Source organism: Macrosteles quadrilineatus, unplaced genomic scaffold (genome assembly GCF_028750875.1).
Source record: "Macrosteles quadrilineatus isolate MER2022 unplaced genomic scaffold, UCM_ALF_1.0 Scaffold_4__1_contigs__length_99947679, whole genome shotgun sequence".
Classification (NCBI taxonomy): Eukaryota; Metazoa; Arthropoda; class Insecta; order Hemiptera; family Cicadellidae; genus Macrosteles; species Macrosteles quadrilineatus.
The window spans coordinates 14,694,862-14,720,693 of record NW_026542597.1 but is presented as its reverse complement, the minus strand read 5'-3'; the positions used below and the strand labels follow the sequence as shown (position 1 = coordinate 14,720,693).

The 25,832-nt window shown below is 35.1% G+C and overlaps 1 protein-coding gene across 1 annotated transcript in view; it reads right to left on the bottom strand.

Annotated features, from left to right (window-relative positions):
• Window positions 1-5,601: 5,601 nt before the first annotated feature.
• LOC128993515 (facilitated trehalose transporter Tret1-like) overlaps window positions 5,602-25,832 on the bottom strand; it is a 31,148-nt gene continuing 10,917 nt past the window's right edge. Inside the window, exons 2-3 of the mRNA XM_054417472.1 lie at window positions 15,416-15,534; window positions 5,602-7,454 (exon numbers count right to left, since the gene is read on the bottom strand). Coding sequence (XP_054273447.1) covers window positions 6,121-7,454; window positions 15,416-15,470 — 1,389 coding nt within the window. The 5' untranslated portion in view covers window positions 15,471-15,534 and the 3' untranslated portion in view covers window positions 5,602-6,120. The remainder of the gene's footprint in view (window positions 7,455-15,415; window positions 15,535-25,832) is intronic.

Here is a 25,832-nt window from a genome sequence, read left to right as displayed (position 1 = left end):
TCAACAAGCAACAAGCACAATCTGCTTACAAAATATTTATGCGATCACTTGCATATAGAGCGCTCAGTGTTGGTAAACCGGTTGTGATTTGAATTCCAGCGAGGAAGTGTGAATGGAACAATGAATAAATTGCTGAACGGTTTGTTGGGAATTGTAAATTTGTCAATGTACAGCTGATTTTGCCGTTGTTTTGTTACATCGCCATTTTTCACCACACTATACACAATTTAGAAAATATGGACATGCACACTATTAGCATTGACTATACAAAGAATACTGTATTCTGTATACTCAATGCTATTAGTCAATACAACTACAACTTTAAGGTTATGTGAAGAAATATAGGAATCAGCAAAAAAATAGTATATAGTTGCTAGGCAGCGGTGACAATAAAACAAGTCTTTTGGAATGCATATGGATGTGTATTTAATATACTTTAATGTTTTAAGTAAATAAGCGAACAGCTGATTTTCGGCCCTAGGGACGTAAAAACCTGCACGGCCCCCAAATGACGACGACAGCAGACATTTTGGCCCTGGACGTACGTAGTAGTTTACAGCCTCCAATTAACGTATGTAAAACGGCTAAAAACATCGTTGTGTTGGGAAAATTATGTTAAATCTCTATTTTAATATATTTGTGTTCATCATCATATTGAATTGTATATTTTACTGCAATGACCACCCTAATTAGAGTAATTAAAATTTTCCAATACAATGGTAATTTGAACTTGGGGATTTCTTATCGTTTTGATGGATTAAGTGATGTTTCTAACCTTTAATAACCAAAATAACCCAAATATATTAATACATCGGTAACCCCATTCTAAATTAGCGAGTAATTTAGCTTCAATAAAAATATAGTTCATCACGCGTGCTGGACATATTACATTGACCTTTAGTCATAACCTTTTTAATCAGCAGGACTAAAACCATCTTTATAGTATGTTCCAAGTCTTATCGAACTATTATTAATTACCCGTTTCGATGTTTTATAGCTTCTTTAACCTTATCAAGTGTGTTGACCGATTTTATTATTGTTTCAGAAATTTAAGATTTTTGCTAACATACATTTTTTTTTTTGCAAACTGTCCATGAATATTATGTATTGGATGAAAGATAACATTTCCTAAGTATGGTAAATGTTAGAGTATTAAAAAGTTAGAGAATGTTTAATTTGTTGATAAATATTAATAGAGAATGTTCAATTAATTGAATTAAAAAATTTAATTGACTAAAGGCTAAATTAACCAAGAGGTTATTGTTTTAGTGAATAGTTATTAATTTCTTTGTTTTTACGTTTCTACATTACCATGTATTATGTTCAATTTCGAGTGACAGGTTTACTCTAAAATATTATTCTTTATTGTCAAAGTGAACACGACATTTAATAAATGTCACAAAAAATATATAGATTATTTTGAATCATGACGAAATAAGTTGAGATATGTATGATGCTTATAAAAACCCACATCTAAATGAATAGTATTAATAGAACAGACAGCATTAAAATGGTTCGATAATATTTTTTGAGCCATGTTAACAATTAATTACTATTGACTTAACTGTAATTACTACAACACCTGTTACTGAATCTTTAGAGCCAATTGTTTCTATAATATACCTGTTTGTTCTGCGCATTATAAAAGTTGGCTATACAACTATTGATTGGTTAAGTTAAGCTGAAATAAACAAAACAGATTACAGTAATACAAACGAATAACCACACCTGATTTAAGAAGGTTGTAAATTGAAAGAACAACGAACAAATAAGTACAGCTGAGGTATTTTTAACATTAAGTATATGGAAAGTTCCCTTTAGAAAGGAATTACGACCTTAAAGGGCAATTTATGAAATAATGGTTAGTTTTACGCAAGGTTTCTCGTTATGACGATCATTTTAAGTATATGGTTTATGGGGTTGTGACTTGTAGTTTTCTCAAAAGTTAATGGGTACTTTGCGATTTATATGTGAATATGGCTTTTGTATAACTTTTTCACATGCAATGTATTAAATTTTGATGAAAGTAACCATGTATTTATAAACAATTTGTCATCGTCATCAAATATCTGTTTTATCGTAAGTCCACAATGACGTGGGCCAGCTAAACGTTTCAAAATTTGAAACAAAGGAAATACAATAATTTCACAAATACAACAATCAAATTTGTAAGGGACCATAAGTATTGGATATTTTTAATACAACTCTCAATTCTTACTTTGTTCTGAACAATAAAGCAAATAAAATAAATTCCTCTCTAAAACACATCTTTAGGTCCACCTATCTAACTATCCACATATACCTAGCTAAATATTTAATAGGCTTTGTACACACTTTTTATGCTTTTGTTTATTACCTATACTCACGTATTGCACATTAAAACGTGCATTTGTAAGTGTACAGACGTGTAAACTGGCTTTATATTTTCGATTAAAGCAATAACAGTAGAAACAAATTTTAAACACAGTTAAAAATGTATTTGTGTTGCAATTATAACATCCAGTTCAGAGATTTTAGCTGTTAGCTGGTTAGCATACCAACTAAAACCGAACCCTGATCTTGTCTGATTTATAAAGATGAATAGTTAAATGTCTGTTGCCTTATATTTAAAATATGTTGCATATATGTCACATACTTGGTGAAAAAAGGCGAAAGGAAAGTTTTGTCTTAAATGTAAAACATTATGCTGCATAACCTTTACTAAATAACATAAATAAAAAATAATATCTGAAAAAATAATCGGATGTGTGTAATGCATGAATGGGTATTTATTTACTGTACAATAATTTACCTAGTTTTTCACATGTAAATTCGTATTAGAACTTTGTACTAATGTTTTTAATAAAATCGATAACCTCTTTGACGTATACCGGTAGTTGTATTAAACAAATGTTACCCTATGCAAATTGCATAATAAAACGTTTACTAAAACATGAAACTCTTATTTATTAGCAAAACACGTTGTACGGAAGAAAGAAATGTATGTAAACAATTATGTTTTTACTTGCTTACCATATAATAAACTAAACCTTACCTGAACTATAATATACGTAAAGCCAGATATTTTCTTCTAACAGGCACAACACAAAAAACTAGTTGTAGACTATTGTCTAATTCCATAATATTATTACGTTATATCCGGCTGAGTAACCATAGAAGTTTCGTCAATATTACATCACCTAATGTAAATAGGAAGATGAAAATTATGCAATATAATATGTTATGGCAGTTCTCTGCAATTGATAACGAAAGTGAATGTTAAATTAATTGATTGTATTTAGATAACATAGACAAGGTTCAAGGTCGAATTAAACGTACACAGTCTCAACAAACTAACTAATTCTTGTTTGAAGAAAAGAAACCTCAACTGTAAACCCATGCTTAGCCAATGATGTATACGTGATGTATATATGCGTATATATGTATATATGTCACATATAAATGTATATATGCGATGATGTATACGAAAGATGTCTAGCTGTATACATCGATGTGCTAAGAAACGGGGTTAGAATACAGAAAAATACGGGCCTTTAACATAATCTACTGTAAAATTCAGATAACCCACCATTGTTTTTAGGGGCTAAACTAAATTTTACTTATTGATTATTTTAATGAATATCTCCCTGTTTAATATAACCAAGGCTAATAACTTTATCGTAATGTAAACAACAAATCTGCCTTTTTTAAGTGAATTAATTTGACAATCTGTAAATATATTTGAACAAACTGCCAATATTTACAATAGTTGACACCACTATTTGCGATATACACAGAATAGACTTCCCATGTAATGTAAAAATTTGAAGCCAAGAAAATAGATGTTTAGGACCATCTTACCAGAGGGTATAGTGTATCGGGTTAAATCTATACTATTATAAAATTGAGACTAAAATACTAAACCGATACAGACAAAATAGAGCACAAAGATGGTCCAACTATCTAGGAATGTCATAGGCCTATTCACTTCCCTGAATTCGTCCTTGGATGTCCAAATTTTTGAGGTGAGGTTTTCAAAAGTAAATATTAATAATTGGTCTCCATGGAAACATGAGATAATTCACAATATTTACCCTTTGCGTAGACATTTCAATGTAAACAAACAGAACTTCGAAATGCTTAATTCACAATTTCAGACAGCTGATACAAACAAATAAAATGAAATGTTTTACCACGGTTTTACACCACTTAAGTGGTAGGTTTATTGTCACTTTGTAATAGATAATTTATTCTAAAACTATGTCAATGATTATGGCAATAAAAAAGATTCTATAACCGTAAGTAATGAAAATAATGTTATTGATACATCTTCATGTAGACAGTACGACAACAATGTAGGTTACAATGTTTTGTGTAAATTTGGTGGCTTTTTGTTTATAAATTTGAACTACTTATAAAAAAAGTTTTGGGTTTGGTGGTATAGTATATTCCCGTTGCGAAGCGCGTATACAGCAGCTGGTAATAATTAAAATCAATGCAGTATCATAGAAAACAGCTGATTGATTTACCACTTGACACATAATATTGTCATTAGTTGGTAGACCATCTCAACAGATTGCACAATTTATTTTGCTTTAAATTTTTACACTTCATGGGAAGTCTATTCTGTGTATAGTCAATGATGAAACGAGATGTATAGATACCTCTTAATATGCATCTTTCATTGAGATGGCAAAGTACTAAAGCCTTCATTTAACTTTCTTCAAATGGTAAAAAAAAAAACAGATGCCATTTTTATTTTGGCGACAAAATAATGAAGTAGTCTTTGCCCAAATACACAGTTTATTTCACTGCCCATAAGTTTATTTTCTACCAACACTCTTTTCTTGGCTTTGGCTTCCCCTCCATGGTTAAAACTTTAACTCGCGTCAATTTAGGCATCAGTTGTAAAATGAAATATGTTGTAACCTACTGGTACTAACACTAGGGGGTTTATTTTTGACAAAACTATGATCGCAAAAAAGTCAAAATACGTGTTTACAGCTTTCAAATATTTTATTTTAAAGCACAAATTTTATTTAGCTATCGTATTAAATAAAACGTATTAAATCTAAAAGTATTTACAATAATGTACATGAAATATAACATATATTTATCTTGCTTATACAGAATAATTTAAAATCAACTAAATGTAATAAGGCATTATGGAGTTGTGTGTTTTTCATTTTAAATTACTCGGCAATTAGTTGAAGAAGCTTTCGTTTATACCTTTTCTAACTCATTTAAAAAGGCCATTCTCACTCCTACCGTAGGAATAAGTATTCATAGTATACGGGATACGTAGACCGAGTAGGTTCTATCGATCTTCTTGACTCACGGGTTTTAAGAACATATATCTTGTTATGATACCAAAATAAATGGGTACATTTGAAGAGTAACTTTCTTTGAACAATGTACATCGTTTACAGTATTTACTTCATTTACTCTCGTATACATTTAAAGTACACTCCATTCTATTTTGAACAACCAGAAAAAATACGAACAAATGGTTTTATAAATAGTAAAAATATGTAGCTGAATTTAAAAAAACCTACTTTGAATTTAAAATATCATTTAGGTAGACAAATATTCCATTTGAACACGTTGGTATAAAACACAAAATAGTTATGGTTGTAAATATTACCCAAAGTACCTACCTCATTGCTCTCACTTTTAATCTAACTGTAGCAGGAGTTGATTCCTTGGAATAGATTCTCAAAGCAAAGATACTTTGTGCTAGAATTAAACTTATCCTTCCTACAGTTACCATGAAATAATAATAATGCATTTTATGGTAGTTTTTAACTTTGTTACTTCTCACCAAGAAAATAATTATATCAATACATGCAATAAAGACAATAACAGTGAAAAAAGCTGATTTAAGAATTATTCAGAGAAAATATTATAAGAGTGCTAAGTGAAAAAGTGCGGAAAATAATATATTTTGCGTGGTTACAAACAATGCAAAATAACATATTCCTTAGGCAACTGTAGGAAAATAAAGTTGATCACTAATACCCTAGGAGTCTTAATACAGATACTCAAGAAACTTCTCAGGTAAAACATCACAGACCTTATGAGATGAAATCTTACTTAGAAGATTGTACACTTTAACACAGCTCAATAGCCTTAACACTCGGATCAGCATGTTTGCGTAACTCTGGTCAACTCTTTTTGGATCTGCGAAAGAGATTTGTTCTTAGTCTCGATCGCGTAAAAGTACATCCATATCGACCCTACGAAACAAGTGAGCGAGAAGATCATGAAGATGAAGTAGACCCCTATGCTGTCAGCCACCACTTGGTAGAGCTTGAGAGTGATGAAGGCTCCGATGGTGAAGACGATGGTGTTGATACTAGAGGCTACTGCTCTAGTATTGGCTGGGAACATCTCCGAGCGATAGGTCATAGAGACTGGGTCCAGTCCGAAGGCTAGGAACAGGTTGTAGAGGATGATGCAGGCCGGACTCACCCAAGTGTACTCGGAGAGGTCGTAATCGCTGTGGTCGTAGTAGTAGAAGAACAGACTGACGCACCCGAGACTGAAGGCGCATCCGATCGTGGAAATTATAAGAAGAGGCCTTCTACCAGTCAGATCTGTTAGAGCGGTGCTGAAGAAGCCCGAGATGAAAAGCACCAGTCCCATGATGATTGTTAAAACATACGGAGGAATCAGTGTGAACCCTGTTCTTCTGAACAACTCTGTGGAGTATGAAACTATAGGAGCCAAACCACTCATCATCTTAACACCCCCGACCAGCTGGACGATCATCAGAGCTCTCCTGTCAGCCGGTGTAGCTATGATGTCCCCGATAGACGCTTTATTGCTGATTTCCTTCTGCACGGTTTGAATCATATCCACAAGTTCTTCCTTGACGTCTTCAACATTCGTCGTACCTCTCAGCCACATCAAAGAGTTCTCTGCTTCGTCTTCTCTCCCCTTCATGATGTAGAAGTGAGGGGACTCCGGCTGGAGGAAGAACAGGCCGATGAAAACGATGGGTAGGAGCATGGAGATGATGACGAGGACATCAAAAGAGACGAAGGGGCCGATGAAGTACTCGTAAAGAAACCCGAAGTAGAAAGCTATCTGGAAAAGACTGGTGATACCTCCTCGGATGTGTTGGGAGGCGATTTCCCCAAGGTACATTGGTATTACTGTGAACACAATGCCGATCGCCAGACCTTGGACTATTCTGGCGACGCAGAGAGCCGCGAGGTTCTTGAAGTTGAGGATGATCAGCCAGGAGATGATGTAGAAGGGCCCGGTGGACAACGCGAGGGGTTTTCGGCCAAACTTGTCAGCCAGTAGCCCAGCAGGGATGGGTGAGAAGAGGTTGCCCACCTCTATGATGGCGATCATCCAAGAAGCCTCCGCTGACGTCATGGGTATCTCGCTGTCGTCTGACGTCAGGTTGACCAGGGTGGGGGCGATCCAGCCGAAGGACGTCCCGCAGGCCACCACTATGAGACATGCTGCAACACAAAGTGGGGATTAAAAAATGTAATCTTATACAACTATTTTAAGAATACATGTGCATTATTACATTTTCACCAATTAATAAGGAACGCAACTGGCCGTACGTTATCCCAAGTATGAGTGAAGGATGAGTGCAGAATGAAATCAGATGCAATGTGTCACTTTTTCACAAAGCCCAGCTGTTTCCTTAGCTAGACTCATTATTAAAAGCTCAATGACGAACCACCAAAAAGTGTCTGACTTCGAACCGTCAAATACAATCATTTTACATACAGGCTAACAGGCAGGTATATAATATGTCTTAATAATTTGGTAATTTCAACAAAATAATGATGACACGACAATTCCGTACCAAAAAAACTATTATTTCAGCTATCTACTGTATTTTAATTTGTAAATAGACCTATTAGTAATAAAACTGCAGCTACAGCTCATAATAACCACACTTGAATAGAATACAAGATGGATTCTTGTTTATCTTTTTACAAGTATTTAATTTATATCGTTATAAAAACTGCCAAACACTTTTTAGTTGTTTTAACCCTTTGATGCACAGTAAAATTTTTTTATTTCAATTTTTACTGAATTGATGTTTTTTGGTAACCTTAACCGTGTCAGAGCTCAGGAAAAATAATTTAAAAAATTTAATTTTGTTTTTATAATTTTTATTAATAAAAAACGAGGTGGTATTCTATATATACCACTGTGTATCAGTGCGTAGTCTAATGTGCATATAAAATATTAAAAACCTTCCTTGAAACGTAAAACCTACCAATATGTTACAGATGAGAAACAATTATTTACCTGTTCATGTATTGTAATAAAAAGATTACTTATCTAATCTATGTGAAAAATAGTGAATTAGCTCAAGATATTAGTAGGTACTGTACTCGTAAATACATTTGTATGACAATACTGAATACATTTGAAGGTCTGTTATAAAATAACAAGTTTCCAGAGAATCATTGTACAACATCGTATTCTCCAATTTTAAGATTCAAGATTCATCTTTATCTTAGTTCAGTTGTGAAACTCATAAAAACTATTTTTTGTCTGTCTAGCATAAGCACACTTTGCGCTCGTTACATTCCCAGTATGAGCGAATCTTTTTCTTTTTTGTGCTGCATAAGTTGCATCTCGTCCATGTTGATATTATGGGCATGTGAACGTTCTCCTTGAGCCTCTTTTCTACTGGCATTTTAAATTTATGTTTGATCAAATTTAATTTAGCCTTTCCTTTGCCTTTCGTCGATTTTGAGTGTAAGCCATTCGTGTAGGAGATGCGGAATTGCTTCACCTGGGTTATGATTCCAAACGCAATAGGTGATTTATAATGATAAAAATAAATTATGTATTTTCATCAATGAAGATGAGTATATTTGCCGAAGAGAGACTAAGTTACTGTCATCTGGTCAATTATCTGATAAACCTATTTCATCTTAGCAACCGTCATTTAGAATTTCTGTTAGTAAGATGTCTTCAGTCATGTCTTTTGGATATCGGAGAATAATAAATAAATATTTAAAATATAGTAAGTAAAATTTATATGATTCATTTACCTGAAAAAATAACGAAAATTATCACAAAATATGCTTGAAATTATATTTTAGCTTAGTAAGGCAACAACAAAATATGTCTAGTGTTAGTAGCATAGTGGTATTGTAGGTATACCACCTATATTTGGCAAAATAAACTTTCAGTTTGAACAAAAACAGTGTTTTTGACGCAATATAACAATTACATAGTGTCTAATTCAACATAAAAACATATATCTTACTTTGTTATATGTAATAGAAGGGTATACAAGACAGTCAAAACCTCTGCATAACAGCCTGTAGCCTGTAGCATGCAACGACGCTTTGAAACTTCAACTTTAATACTAAATTTATCTAGAAGCTACTAATTCCTCCAAAATACGCTAGGTTACAGCACTGACTAGGCCCCTGGTATGGTATTTCCACAATACCAGTATGCATCAAAGCAGTAAACATTATTTTACAAGTGGTATCCTGATAATACCACTGTGAATCAAAGGGTTTTAAAGATAATAAATAACTTCTGGATCAGCATTGTTGTAATTAAATTTACGGAAAGTAAATAGAAGACACTTCTAATAACACTTAAAACATATATTTAAGCTTATACTGTTAATTCACAAGACGGCAAATTTACATAAAATATGGTCAGTGGTGATCGATTTCGATTGAAGGAATCTGGCATTTGATGGATGACGTATGAGTTTAGTAAAACCATGATATTTGTCCAATAGTCAATTTATCAATAATAAATTGACTTCTGGATACTGAAAGTAAAACTTAAGGGAAAATATTGTCCAACATCGTGCATAACTGGATTTTGAACCTTCATTATTTTACTTACAAGTGGGTTAGGTTGGGTTTTATAACCAAAGAAATACTCAAAACTTATGTGAAAACAGGAAAAATTATATCTTGATCGTAGTCTTGGTTTTCCGGAATATGCAGCTTATACTGTAATCTTGGTCTTCACCGAATCGCATACACACAGTCAAGTTTAAAGAAATTGGTATAGCTAGTCTTTCTTAGGCTATAAAATGGAGCCATTTCATGATACCCCCGTTATATATTCACATTTCCCCGTAATAAACGGAAAACTTTATTTAAATAGGTACCTGACACAGAAGCTAGAAGCTGCCTCGAGAATCCCTGCGTCAAGAACTGGTAAGGCAACGGCATTGTATCACGTGCTAGGTTGACTAGTGAATCTTCAAATATTTATATAACTGATAACATAAACCCACCGGTAAATGATAACGCTATCTCGAGAACCTGCAACTACTTAATGTAGAGGGTGGTGAGGCGGGTCTAAAGAGGTCAAGAGGGTCAAACAGGTCAAGGTCGTACATAACCTACACAAACAAACCAACGTGACCTTTGAGGTCAAAAGGTCAGGTGGGTGTCCAGATTGCGGATTTCTAATGAGATTTATTGAATTTGGCAGTTCAATTCAAGATGGCGGATTATATGGATTGAAATATAGTTCGGAATTGAACATGCTTCTATTGTACAAGCTCTCAACATTATAATACTAACTTGTTTTCAATGAATGTGTGCTTTTTGTATTCTTAACATATCAGAGCTCACAATGGATGGGAGAAAAAAATATTATTTGGAAATTAAAATCACATATGAAAAATACTAATTTACGGATTTTCAAAAATATTTTGTAAATACATAAATAAACAATTACGGTGTTTCAGTTCATCCGGTGCATAGTTAGGATATTTGTGAATATTTTACAGTTCATTTCAACTCGATAAACACTTAAATAATGCCACGAGGTTCTTATTTGTAGGTCCATGTTTACGCGGTAACCATGCGGTGGGTGGAAACTTCATATTTTTTTAGAATAAGGTTCACTGTTGCCCACTAGAGTACTTGTGTTTCCTTACCTGTCATTTTTAAAATTTGAATATGCACTTTCCATTGTTGAACACACTGTATACAGAAATAAGCATTATTGCGTCTTGAAGTAAAGAATCGTCATTCATAACTTGTACCAAAAGTGATTTTCCACTTGATCCAATTTTTGCCACCTATGTGAAATTTGATGTCTCTGCGATCAGGTTTGCCTCACAAATAAAAATTGAGCGTGCGCAGGAAAATCCGGAAAATGCCACTTTCGGTACTATTAATGCAACATACTATAGGGGCAGCTGATTTCTTATAGTGCTCGCATAACAATAAAAAAAGGTTGTGAGATCGATCCTCTGAAAAATAAGTATCTTTTTGATGGTTCGAAACTGGATCCAGCTGTCCCTGATCATTGGGCTTTAAAGAAACTAGCTGTTACATGCTGTTACCCACGGTCTTCACCCCGTTTGAATTCATAAGTATTAATAAAACTATTGATATGGTTAAGTTAAGCCGAAATAAACAAAACAGAATACAGTAATACAAACCAATAATCACACCTGATTTTAATAAGGTAATAAATTGAAAGAATAACAAACAAATAAGAACAGCTGAGGTATTTTTAACATTAAGCATAATGGAAAGTTCCCTTTAGAAAGGAATTACGACCATAAAGGGCAATTTATGAAATAATGGATAGTTTTGCGCAAGGTTTCTCGTCATAAGGTTTTTGGGGGTGTGACTTGTAGTTTTCTCAAAAGTTCATGAGTACTTTGGGATTTATACATCCTGGCTAATGAAACAGCTGATCTTAGTCAGTAACAAACACATATCATCACACTCTACTATACACTCATCCTTAGCTCATGTTTGGGTTAAAGTACGCACTAGGAGGCGTACCCATCTTAATGATTGATAATTCATAGCTGTACCGTTATCAGACTCTGTGTGTGTTTTATTAAAAAATGTCCTATTGAATAAAAAGTTGGTCACAACTGCTCCATATAGGATGGGAAGCCAACTTTACTACATCTCAATGCTACAACTCATGACAACCTCTAATACAAGTCCGCGGCGTTGGTGTGTGGCAACGTCGCACCGGCCTATTGCCATAGTAATAACAGTACGGTAATAACAAACGTGTAAACAAACATTGCGCAGAAGCTCCGTTATGAATTAGTACAACAGCTGTTACAATAGACCGAGAATGCGGCTTTGCCACCTTTGTACCCCTGCGGACTTGTATTATGGGAGACTATGAATAACCATAGACAAAAAGAATTAATTGTAGACTATCAGCCGTGCTGCGGTTACCATGGATACCATAGGTTCTGGCGAACACAGCTTGGAGCGCCGTGTATATACGTAGCGCGTATGGTGGAAGTAAATAGTAATAATAAGTAAATGGCGCGTACGCCGTAACTACATGGCGCTCTCAGCGGTGTGCGCCAGAACATATGGTAACCGTAGCACGGCTGACGGTCTATGTTTAATTCTTTTTGTCTATGTTATAACTAACTACAGTACATGAATATAAAATGAGTACTACCTAGTGCATCCATAATCAATGTCCTAAATGTAAAAAAACTCAATTCTAGACTCGTATTCCGGCTTCTTAGACCAGTCGACCCAAATTTAGAATTACAGCATACCATTTGTATAAAGGCATACAAGTAGGTAACACACCAATTCAATATCATTTTATTTTTAGGTGTAATCAAGTGTCTCCAAGTGTTTATTTGGTACTCAACAATAAGTTTATCCCACAAAGAGGCTCGTCTGATTACGCTTCACGCCTCTCCAGTGCCTTTAACATGCGGTAGTCACTCTTCACCAGTGTTACCACCACTTATAATAAAATATCCCACATGTTGAAACATAAAATCCCATTTATCCCTGAATCAGTTTCTAAGCTTTAACATGATTATTTTTGTTGGTTTGAAGCTAATACACCAATAAACGTTTTATTAAATGGGCTGCTGTATAATTTATTGAGAAAAAACGTGCATTGTGTAAATTGTAAAATATAAGATATTATAGAGCTTCTCTCAAACATTTCCCAGTTTTGGGATGAATATTGTATGTTTCTGCGACACTCTTTTGGTATCATAGTACAGTGTCTGGTCTCCTAACACATTAAAATAAAATATAAAAAAAACTATCCAAAACTATATGAATCTGCAGATTTTCTTATTATCTACTAGCAGAGTACCCGTCCTTCGTACGGGGTTGGCGTATAAGTATCAAATGCTTATAGCAGTTATGAGTGAGGACATGGTTTAAGAAATTTCGGTTCTTTTTGAAGTACGTTCGCTACGCTCACTCACCTTTAGGTTGGAGCTCGTTCGCTGCGCTCACTTTCCTTCAGGTTAGCTCGTTCGCTACGCTCACTTGTCTTCAGGTTAGCTCGTTCGCTACGCTCACTCGCCTCCAGGTTGAAGTTCGTTCGCTACGCTCACTCACCTTTTGGTTGCAAATTAGCTGTTGTCATAAATGTAAAAGAAATAATGCTAGTGCTGCACCCTGTTGGTAATCCTTGTAACTTTAATGCTATTGAAAATCATAGAACAGAACCAACTTGTTTAATTTAAGATTCATTAATTCCATTTCTCATAAGGTTAACATGGGAACCTTTGCTCCAGAGCCACTGGGGCGGAGCCCGGAAGGATTTTTGGGATAAAAATATGCCTATATGTTAATCGGGAATATGAGCTATCATCATGCCGAATTTCAGCCCGATCCGACCAGTAGTTTTCGCGTTTACTTTTCCCATACACACAGACACCACCTCTTTTTTATAATAGTATAGATGTACATAAGAAAATATGGTATATGGCCTATACTTTTCAGTGAATATAACAAAAATATTGGTCCAGACATTTTGTTTTTATTTTTACGATTACATTTAATACATTGTAAAGAAAATAATTGGGACACCCCATTAAAGGTCAAAAACATACAATGGTAAGGTTCCTTTGCATCATAAAACTAAAATCTTTACATCTATATTATTAAAAGAATTTGTTGGGTTTTTTTATTCAGCAAATTGACCCCTAAATAATTATTTTTATAGGCATATTGGGTATCAATTTAAAGCTCTTATCCTCTAGATGTGCATTTTTTATGATATCCCGCCCTTCGTCATATAGGCTTTTAAAATTTCAGTGTTTTTGCTGAATTCTGCTGTCAATCATCTGAACTTTACAATTTTACATTTGTTTACGATAAAACAGATGGCCATAATACAATTTTGTTTACATCAATGGGATCGATGGGATTATCGTTACAATTGGTGATGTTTTCGTGAATTCAAGTAAAATATTGTGATGTTTTTCATGGTTGCTAGTTTAACTTCCGTTTTCAAACTCTGTTCAACGCATTTATGTAAATGACTTAAGCCTTGTTTCCACTCGAATTCAGTTGTTACGATGTTAATCGACGTGCTTCCAACTACTAGGCCAGAGAAATTGCTTAAACACGACTAATGTAAGTACTAACCTTAAGGAATAGTTCAAGAATACATACCCAAAACAGCATCTTTGCCTGATAAAAAGCTATACTAAAACCATTAATGGAAGGAAATTGATAGCTATACTAAACGTAAACTACCAATGTAAAAAATTATATGTATGATAAACATATGGATAACAAGAACTTAAATAACTGAACAGGAGCCTGAACAAAACCAGAAGTGATGTTAAAAGGTGTACAACGACCCCTTACTGGCATGTGCCTATCGCCATAGTTCATAACTCCATCCGTTCTACACTCATTTACTATTGATATAAAGAAACAGTCCACACAGCCAAATAACAGAAAAAACTCGTTGAAAAACCCCTGATTGCATAAGCAATGGTTTTTCGACTAGTAACACTGTACATGATGCACATTTGAAATTTACATCCGATCCTAAGGAAACAGACATACTTTAATACCATAGGAACATACGGTATCAGTTTTTTTGTCACTAAAAGTTGTCTCACGGTACGGTACTTATGATTTTGGTAAGTTTGGTTAGGTTACCCAACGAAAAAACCAACGTGCGTTTTACTCACATTTCGTTTAAATACGAGTACCGGAAGTTAGATAGCCAACAATTAATTGGAAATACTGTATGTCCAATGCAAAATGTAATTGTCACTACTTAATTATGCTTAATGTTATAGGGCGTGGTCTAGTGATTAGGGAAAAGGGATTTGATCTCTGATTCGTTCCTTTAGGTTCAGGTTTGGATCTAAGAACAATCAGCTAACAATAACAGCTAACAACAATCAACCAAGAACAATAAGAACAATCTCACCCTATTTCACACTTATTCTTCGCTCATCTTCACCTCGAACTGCGCACTGGTAAGTATATATCAGCGTTGTATAAGCCTCTAAAGCATCGCACTTCAATTAGGCCTATATTAAGTTTATAATGCGCACTTATATGTAATGCACAAGTATTTTACGTAACATTCTTTGCAACGGAGAGACCTCACCCCTTGCCACCGGTTGACCACCCCTGAAAAAGCCCTACAGGTTGGTAATACGATATGCTATGAGGTATAAGAGTATATTTACCTGAGACGGTGGCATACAGTTGTCTCAAGGTGGCAAGGCTGAGCCCACAACACATGGCGGGACTGTCGAGGAGCACCCGGTCAGACTGGGTACAGCTGGGCTTCCGAGCCTCCACGGACCTGGGGACAGACCAGTGGTCAGAGAAGTGAAGACCAGCGGACATATACTTTGGGGGGGGGGGGGGGCTGTAGACGTTCTGTGTACTCTATGCTACCAACAGCTTCCTCGCAAGAAGTCTTTCTATGTGAAACATCTGATTACACTGCAAACTAAATTGTCGTCAAATTAAAATATTTACCTGTTGTCACCCTACGGTCCAAGTTTTGTTTTGTTTGTTGTTTGCGTGCCGCATAGCCTATACAGGGTGATTGATATAAGTGTGCCAGCCGTTTTATTCGAAAACTATAAGAGATATCAAAAAAAGTTAAATAGTAAGTGCCTCGGATTTTATATTTAAAAAATTATAGTGAAGTCAAAAAAAATTATTTAGCCGCCATTTTTCCAATATGGCCGCCAACTTTGATTTTTCTTATGAAACACCCTGTATTTTATGATGTATTCTGGTAGAAAAAGTAATTTTAAGACGATTTTATTCTTGTGATTTTTTTCATAAACCTAACCGTTTCAAAAATAATAATGGTTTAAGTTGTGAAATTTTGAATGGTTTTCGAACAAAACAGCTGGCATGCTTGCTTAGGCCTTTATCGAAACTCTTTCTCATGCAGAAATTTCAAAACATAAAATATCATAAAATACAGGGTGTTCCATAAGAAAAATCAAAGTTGGCGGCCATATTGGAAAAATGGCGGCTAAATCAATTTTTTTGACTTGACTATAATTTTTTTAATAAAAAATCCAAGGCACTTACCATTTAACTTTTTTTGATATCTCTTATAGTTTTCGAAAAAAACGGCTGGCACACTTATATTAATCACCCTGTATATGTCAAATCAGGTCTGGAAACATCGCAACAAAAATAAAATAGTGCCAGAGAGTATCTACTTTTAGAAAGAATGTTTTGGGTATTTGATTGATTTGAGGTGTTTTTTGGAAGGCTGAATTCAAATCTTAAATATCTTAAACAGTTTATTGTTAAAATGTCTTGGTGTGATAATGCAAAGGAATTCAGAAAAAAAACTTTTAGTTACAGATATTGAAAGAAAAACGATAACGTTTTCATTTCGAAGATCAGCTGATATTGTGTAGACAAATTTGTTTTGTGTTGTGTATGGAAAAAACAATAAAGATTTCTAAAAAAAAAAAAAAATTGAAAGCTTCACTCACTTCATATTTCCGTGTTTGACACATTCGAATATTCGTCTCAATCATCCATTCATTCATTTATTGAGATGGGAACGCAACCTAGGTGCGTAATTTAACCTAAATTTAATTGAAGGATGAGTGTAGAATGAAGGATGAATGTAAAGTTGATCTGTGCACCTTATTTTACTGCCTAATATCAGCTGTTTCATTAGCCTCCCTTAGCCCAATGATGAGGAACAGCTGGGGCAAGTTATGGGACACTTTTTTTAGGATAATCTTACGAAATTTTTAAATGATCGCCCTTGAGTGATTGCATGAAAGTGATTGCACATTTTCATTTGGAAAATAAGTTGATATTGTTTGTAAAGTAAATTAGATAACTTTACTTACAAATCGTTTGCTAAAACCGATTAAAATTAATCCTTCGTATTTTAAAGGTGTGTATTAATAAATTCATGCAAGTAACTTTCGTTATAATGTAGCAAAATGACAGTTTAAATAATTGTAGTTAATGCACTATAGTTGTTTGTGTAACTAGTGGGTGAAGTGACACTTTGCTGCACATAAGATAAATGTTTACGAACGAGCCGTAGACAAGTGTGGAAAGTTTCTCGAGTGCAGCATAGTTTGCACTCGCGTTACACATTATAATTTTCCTACAGTTACTACAAAGCATATAAATAATTAGTCTTTCAAACATTGTACAGCACGTTTTTAGATTGGGTTAAGTCCAAGCGTTGAACGAAACGGGAAACGCTGCACCAGCTGATCGTAGTCGTAGTATTTGTGTTGCCAACCAATGTCCAAACTCATACGAATTACGTGCATAATAAAAGAACGCTGTTTTGTGTTGTTTGGTTGATATACTGGTGTGTGGCAAAAAATATTGCGGCAAAAGTAAAATAGTGCGTCATAATGGCCATAAGTAAGTAAATGCAGCAATTAGCAGCTTTCTGTACTATAATCAGTGCAAGGAAGCCCACTTTGTCAGGTAACTGTAGAAAAAATAAGTTCGTTCACTCAAAAAAGCGATGGTAATAAACTGGAGTACACAAAATCTACATACTTTTAAAATATAAAATTCGATAAATTTGTTTGATTCAAATTAAATGTTACAACTAGAAAACCATTCCAAGATAACATACCAATTTATGTAGTACGTAATCAGAGCCAAGGGTCTAAAACGTCCTGAGGTCTTGTAAACGCGGTCAAAGTGTCTGAAAAAACACAAGTCCTTTCCGATCTTCCCACTGGTAGTTAAACATCAAACTAACACAAAAAGTAACGTTATACCACTCTTTACAAAAACGAACTAAAAGTTGTTACATTGTAATTACCTAAATGGTTAGTCTGCCATAATTAACCATACTGCTGCAGCTGTCAACCAACATTTCATAGTTCACATTGGTGAAACTAGTACAAATATGCAATGATAATGACGTATTTGTAATAATTTACAATTAGATGTTTGTATTTTCTTAAAGTATTTGAAAAAGTCAGAATTTACGAAACCAAAAATATAGTTTAACCAGAAAACCCTTAATTTGCATCCCAATGATATAAACATGTGTTTTCGTTGACTAACGTTTTGATCATATTTTACAATATATTAAAATTTATACACGCAAAATATTAGAGAAACGTCACGATCCAGTGAATCTATGTAAATTTTATTTTTTGTGCTTTACAATGTGACTTTTTCGGTTTGGAATCCGGCGATGGACTAAAAATACAACATCTAACTAATAATTAGACTATATCTATAAGATATTATTTTTTTGTGGGGAGGAATTGAAAATGCGTGTATGCACATCGATAGTCTCAATATTCCCTCGGTAGTCGCGAACTACCGGCTAAAAACCCTTTTTGGTACATACATGTAAAATTACGTTTCAACGAACTTCCAAAAGTTTTTTTGTATTTTCAACAAAATGGCGAGTATTTTCAAATTTTAATCATTAATAACTCGAAAACTAAATATTTGATCGAAAAACACAATGAATAATAAAACTGTTTGCTTTTAAAGAAAAATCTAATGACACCTTAATAAATAACTTCTTGATCAGCATTGTACGTGTTATTAAATTTACGGAAAGTAAATAAAGATACGTCTTATAACACTTAAAACATATATTTACGCTTATACTGTTACTCACAAGACGGTAAATATACAAAAGATGGTAAGTGGTGATCGATTTCGATTGGTCACTTCAATCATCATCAGACCCAATAGGCGAATGTTATGCACCTTTTGGTCGAATTGGTCGAAATCGATCACCAATTACCATCTTTTGTATATTTACCATCTTGTGAGTAACAGTATAAGCGTAAATATATGTTTTAAGTGTTATAAGACGTATCTTTATTTATTTACCTTAATAAAAAAAAACTGTGGAAAACAACAAAGTTATGACACTTTTTATCACCCAATGTTTTAATAATTTACAAACTTTTAACACGTTTCATCATGTGGACTTGTGCATGCTAATCAGCTGCTACTTGTACAACAAAGTCGTTTATTTAATTAGCCAATAACCTGCAAAAAGTTAGTAATCTTGAAAATTGCACGCACACGCTCAAAGTCCAAACACTTACCAACCCAAATATTCATATTATCTTCATAATCGGTGTTGCCAACCATCCAAACAAAACACAACTACCAACTACCGGTTCAAAGTCTATGGCACACTTGGCAGACTAGCTTGAGTGTATATTTATGGAACACCGTCAATGCCAAAGGTCATTGGCTTTAAATCGGCGGAGAAAGGGCTTCACTTTCATACATGTAATTAGATTTATGTTTATGTGAGGTTTAAACAGCTGATTAAAGTTGAGGAATACCAGTAGCTTGAAAACTCCGGGGAAATATAAATTGTTATAATTCATAGTTGTGTACTGTTGAGTGTATAAACTAACTAATTATGCACCTATATCTATGATACCGTAATTATACTACCTAATGATTTTGAGATGTTTCATGAATAAAGTTTTGAAATATGGAATCATTTAATGTAAAATAGTCTACAAATGGAAGTTAATCATTCATAGTAGACTAGTCAAGTTGTGTTTGACTATTTAATTAGGTCTGCTTTGACTTTCCCGGAGTATATTTCCAATTCACTTATCTTAATTGCACGTATTACTAACCATAACGTGCATCCCATTGCAAAATCGGAATCCTGCTCATGTGTACTTCCTGTCGGTAACGGTAGATTACGCTCACGTCTACTTAATGATTTAATGGTTTAAAAGTAAATGTTACATATTACTCTTTTAACTTAGGATAAAATAATTAACGACGAGTAATTTTTTGTTCATGCATGGTTTCATTTTGTTCATACACTACTAAAGTTGGTGGGATGTTATAAAATCGTTACTAAACCACACAACTCTCTTTACAAAAAAACAGACGAGGAAATAAGTTAATCTTGATGTCAGCTGTTCCTAAAAAAAATTATTATACAGTGTTTCCAAATTGTCTGGATATATTTTCTGGACTTATTCCTAGGGCTAAGTCAAACATAAAATGCCATATAAGTATGTGTCTAAAATGCCTAGAATTCTGTTTGTCGGTCAGTTTGTGATTTTTAAGAATTACAATTCGGACTCACCCTGTCTATAAGAGGCGTTTGTTTACATGAATTGGTGTAATTAACCAATTTAATGTATTCCAAAAATATTTGGTTGGATTCCTCATGCAGTGCTGTTGAAAATATTTGTATCAAGATCTATTGATTCGAGTCAATATTACACATGTTTTCAACAAAATATCAACGAGTAGTCCTGATAAACTGTATCAATAACGTGCCTAATGTTTGTAGATGCATTTGTTTTCTTGAAAGCTCTATGTAAATGTTATTACTCTCTGGACTACCTGACTGTAAACAAACAAACTACTAACTACTATTTATCAACTAGAGACCACAGATCTTTTGAGTAAACAAGCCGACTAGAAAGGCGATTTCAATAATACAGGAAGTTGTTCAATATCTATCTTTTAGTTTATGAGTTTATCAAAGAAATTTCTTTATGATGAAATATTTTAAACTCCATAAACTTTTCCAAACAACATTTCAGAGCTGCAATGGATAACAGAATGTCATAATTTTAAATATAACTATTTTTTTGGTTTATGGGTGGAGTCTTTTGTTGTATTTTACTTTTATTTCGTGCTATGTCATAAATGCAACATAAAGACTGTGGGAAAATAAAACTCTTCAGAACTTTCTACAACTTAGTTATATTTTACACTTAAAAAAAAAAAACACAGGACAACAAAACGAACCTTCTCTAAACATTAATTCAACTCAACACCCATTAGTCACCATGACAACCGAAATATCCAAAAACGTAAACATAAAGGACACTAGTCAGCTGATGCTAGTTCACAGCTACACGCCCCCGTGGTGTCAACACCACCACACGCCCTCGAGGTGCCGACACAACTAACACTTTCATTTTTACTTTCAACTACTTTTCGCACATCTGCTATGTGATGAGGCCTGCCATTTACTTCAACACTTCTGGGTGAAAACTGTCCAGTAACCACTCCTTCCTTCCATCTCGAAGTACAGGATGGGTTTGGCGGCTTGACATACACACGTTCACCTACTGTAAAATGTGACCCTTCACACACTTCACCTTTTACAGGTTCACCTTATAAAGAGTTCTTTTGTTCACGGACTACCCAGAGAAGTTCAAAATCAGTTAAAGGCGGCATGTTGTTTGCAAGACATGGAGCTGTCAAAAGTGTTAGAAAGGGCGAGAAGTTTAGTGAATGGAAGTGAATCCAATGTTGGAGCCGCCGCTCAGATGGAAGTGTCCGTAAATAAAAGACAGTATAGTAGAAAATGTTTTATCTGTAACTCGGAAGGACATCTAGCAAGATCATGCCCACAAAGAAAGCCGGGTAGCACCTCGAATGTAATTTGTTTCCGCTGTGGAGAGGCAGGACATTATGCTCCAAAGTGTTCACAGGCTCAAAAAAACGAGTAAAAGGGGCCACCCTTTGTTGCGCGGGTGGCTATCCTTGTTTGACTGCGCAACCACAACTGCCGACTTTGATGGTAACTGTTGCTGGAACTAAGTGTTGTGCATTATTAGATACGGGGTGTTCAAGAACTATTATCTCACCGAGTCTTGTCAGGTCTAAGAAACTAATAAGGCCCACAAGTCAACGAGTGGTAATGATGAACGGGGACGTAGTAGATTGTAACTTAATGTGTGAGACAGAGGTGTCCGTTAGTGGGATTAACCTATCATTAAACTGTTTAGTTGCTCGATTATTGCCAAACTATCAGGTGCTATTAGGAATGGATGCGATTTCTGCAATGGGTGGAGTTACGATTCAGGGGGATGGTGGTGTAGAATTTAAAAAGGGTTTGTGTACTGGAGCAGTGGCTGAATCTGAGCAAAAGGGTGACGGTGACCAGAAAATCATCAGGGAGATCGAATCCAAGCAAGAAATTAATATTGATAAGAAATCTGCAGAGAAAATCATTATTGAAGACTGCGATTTTAAGGCAGAATTTTTAGATGGAAAATGGACAGTGGAATGGAATTGGAAGGATGTGAACAGACTGCCTATGTTGGAAAATCAAGTAAAAATGTACAGAATTCCTGAGAATGCTACCGAAGCCTTCGAAACTGAAGTTGAAGAATGGATAAAAAGTGGTTGGCTGCAGCCCTATCATGGAGAGTTTGAAGGTGTGATTCCTTTGATGGCTGTCATACAGCAAAATAAGGATAAAGTGCGGCCTGTAATGGGCTATAGAGAACTTAACCAATTCGTTTCAAGCCATACAGCTGGAAGTGAGGTTTGTAGTGAAAAGTTAAGATTGTGGAGACGATTGGGTGAACATGTGAGTACAGTTGATCTTCGTAAAGCGTACTTGCAAATTCATATTGCTCCACATTTGTGGAAATTTCAAGTTGTCAAATTTAAGGGTGAAAACTATTGTTTAACTCGACTTGGGTTTGGGTTAAACGTTGCCCCAAAGATTATGAGCAGTATTGTTAACAAGGTTTTATCGATGGATCCGATAGTTAGGAGTGCCACAGATTCATATGTCGATGACATCGTCGTTAATGAAGAAATTGTCAGTAGTGATGTTGGGATTAGATTGTTGGAAACATATGGTTTGACAGCAAAGCCGGCAGAAACGCTTGATGGAGGCAGAGTATTAGGACTAAGGCTGAGAAGAGCAGGATGTAAGCTAATGTGGTACAGAGATAACAAATTAAAACCTTTGGACCAAGTTAAAACAAAGAAAGATGTTTTCTCGTTGTGTGGGCAATTGATTGGTCACTATCCAGTAGCAAGCTGGCTTCGACCTGCATGTAGTTTCGTTAAGAGACATTTGTCGGATCTGAAGTGGGATGATTTGATCAGTGAACGTGCGCAAACTATGTTAACAAATATTATGGATCGAATCGATGAAAGAGACCCAGCCACTGGCAAATGGGCTGTGACTCCTGGAGAAGAAGGAAAAGTGTGGTGTGACGCAAGCAGTCTAGCGATCGGAGTTTGTCTAGAAATTGAAGGTGAGATAGTCGAAGATGCTTCGTGGCTGAGGAAGCAGCATGATTCAGCACATATCAATTTAGCAGAATTGGAAGCTATCCTAAAAGGAGTAAATTTGGCCCTGCGTTGGGGGTTAAAGAAGATCGTATTAATCACGGACTCAGCGACAGTTCATGCTTGGGTGTCATCTATACTGACGGGGGACCGTCCTATCAAAACACATGGGTTAAGTGAAGTTTTGGTTAGAAGACGATTAAGCCTATTTAAAGACATTATTTTGGAATGCGGTCTCAATGTACAAATAGAACTCATTAAGTCACAGTTCAACAAAGCAGATCTTCTTACAAGAGTGCCAAAAAAATGGTTAGCAAGAAACGAAGAGACTAGCATTGCACTTGTGTGTGAGAATGAGAGTGTGGACCAAAAGACATTGGTGAAACAGGTTCATGACTTGCATCATTTTGGTGTTAACCGTACTTTATTCACCGCCAGACGGTGTCACCCAGACATTAACTTTACCACAAAAGTTGTTGAAGAAGTTGTGAAAAGTTGTAAAGAGTGTCTGTCAATTGATCCATCCAGCATCAAATGGGAGCCTGGGTATTTGGATTGCCAGAACAATTGGTATAGGCTTGCCATTGACGTAACACACTATGGTCAAAGCAAGTTCATGACCATTGTGGACTGTGGTCCAAGTAGGTTCTGCATTTGGCGCCGGATCCCAAAAGAGACGAAATATCAGATTTCTAAAGTGTTGTTGGAATTGTTTACTGATCGAGGGCCACCACATGAGATTTTGATGGACAATAGTGCAACATTTCGATGCGAAGAGATTACTCAGCTCTGTGATAAATGGGGTATTAAAGTTGTGTTTAGGTGTGTCAACCGGCCAAGTGGAAACGGGATAGTTGAGCGAAACCACAGAACAATCAAGCGTATGGCCGCAAGAACTAAAGGGAGTATCCAAGAAATGGTCTATTGGTACAATTTGACACCTAAAGAAGGATTAGGTGGCGATTCATCGCCGAGTTCCCAGATAAAACATTTTCTACTATACTGTCTTTTATTTACGGACACTTCCATCTGAGCGGCGGCTCCAACATTGGATTCACTTCCATTCACTAAACTTCTCGCCCTTTCTAACACTTTTGACAGCTCCATGTCTTGCAAACAACATGCCGCCTTTAACTGATTTTGAACTTCTCTGGGTAGTCCGTGAACAAAAGAACTCTTTATCCACTCGTCAGAAACTGAAGAATCTATTAATTTAGCCAACCTTTTCAAATCAGATGCGTAGACATCAACAGATTCTCCTGGAAGCAAACGTCTGGATATGAACTCCTCATACGCTTGGAAACAGTTAGCAGAGAAAGCCTGCTGCAAAGCTTGGGTCAGGGCGGAGTAATCACTCTTAACTGCGTCGGTAAGCCCATCGTAGACGGCAAATGCTCCTCCAGACAAAAACAAGGGAAGCACTGATTGTAATTCTTTAACCTTCTGAAGTTTACATACAAGCTCTAACTTTTTCAGCCATTCCGAGAAGTCTCCTTCACCATCATACAACTTTACCAAATCCGAAAATCTTGTACCGTTTCCAGACATGCCGAAATAGCTTGTGGGAAAATAAAACTCTTCAGAACTTTCTACAACTTAGTTATATTTTACACTTAAAAAAAAAAACACAGGACAACAAAACGAACCTTCTCTAAACATTAATTCAACTCAACACCCATTAGTCACCATGACAACCGAAATATCCAAAAACGTAAACATAAAGGACACTAGTCAGCTGATGCTAGTTCACAGCTACAAAGACTATTGGATAATTTCCAATAGCATGTAACCATTGGAAATAATTATGTCTATTTATATCTATGTGGTAAACCATTATAATACCAAGTAAGATATTGACAAATGAGCTTATTTTAAGCAAACGTAGGGTGGTTGAAGTGATATGCATTGTGTGTACTTTTATCCATAATTGATTATCTATGGAATCATAATATCTGTTGTTTACAAACTTATCACTTCGCGCTCTAGTGAGCAACTTCTTCATTATCACGTTGACGTGTTGACTGTTGATACCATTGTTGACGCTATACCTCAGTCTACGATCGGGCCTGATGACCAAAGTGACTTGGTCGAAATCGATCAAAATTATAACATCTTTTGTATAGTACCGGGGGACCGATCCATAGCTCGGTATAGTTATTTCGATGTAAAAGCAATATAAAGGAAACTCACGTTTTATTTAAATAATTTTGGCTTTCATTATTTAGGTTTCAGTGAAAATTTCAATTAATCTTCAGTGAAAGCTTCGATCAATAGTAATAACTGTTTTCCCCTTTGTACTGTATTTTGTTATTTGTAATGTGGATGGATTGTTATAAACACATGTTTCAAGTCTTTTGTTTACCTTTTCCTTGTTATTATAACCAACATAGTTACTTGGCAACCCATAAAGCTAATGTATTTTTTTTAATTTTTAAAACCGGTTAATTATTAAAATACTTTTCCTGCGGTAGTGGTTCTTGTCAATCACATTTTTTAGGTCAGAATAGATTATTTACCAAATGTGAATGAAATCGTCGAAGCCTTTTTCGAGATCTTTGTGCAAGCAAATTTGCTCAT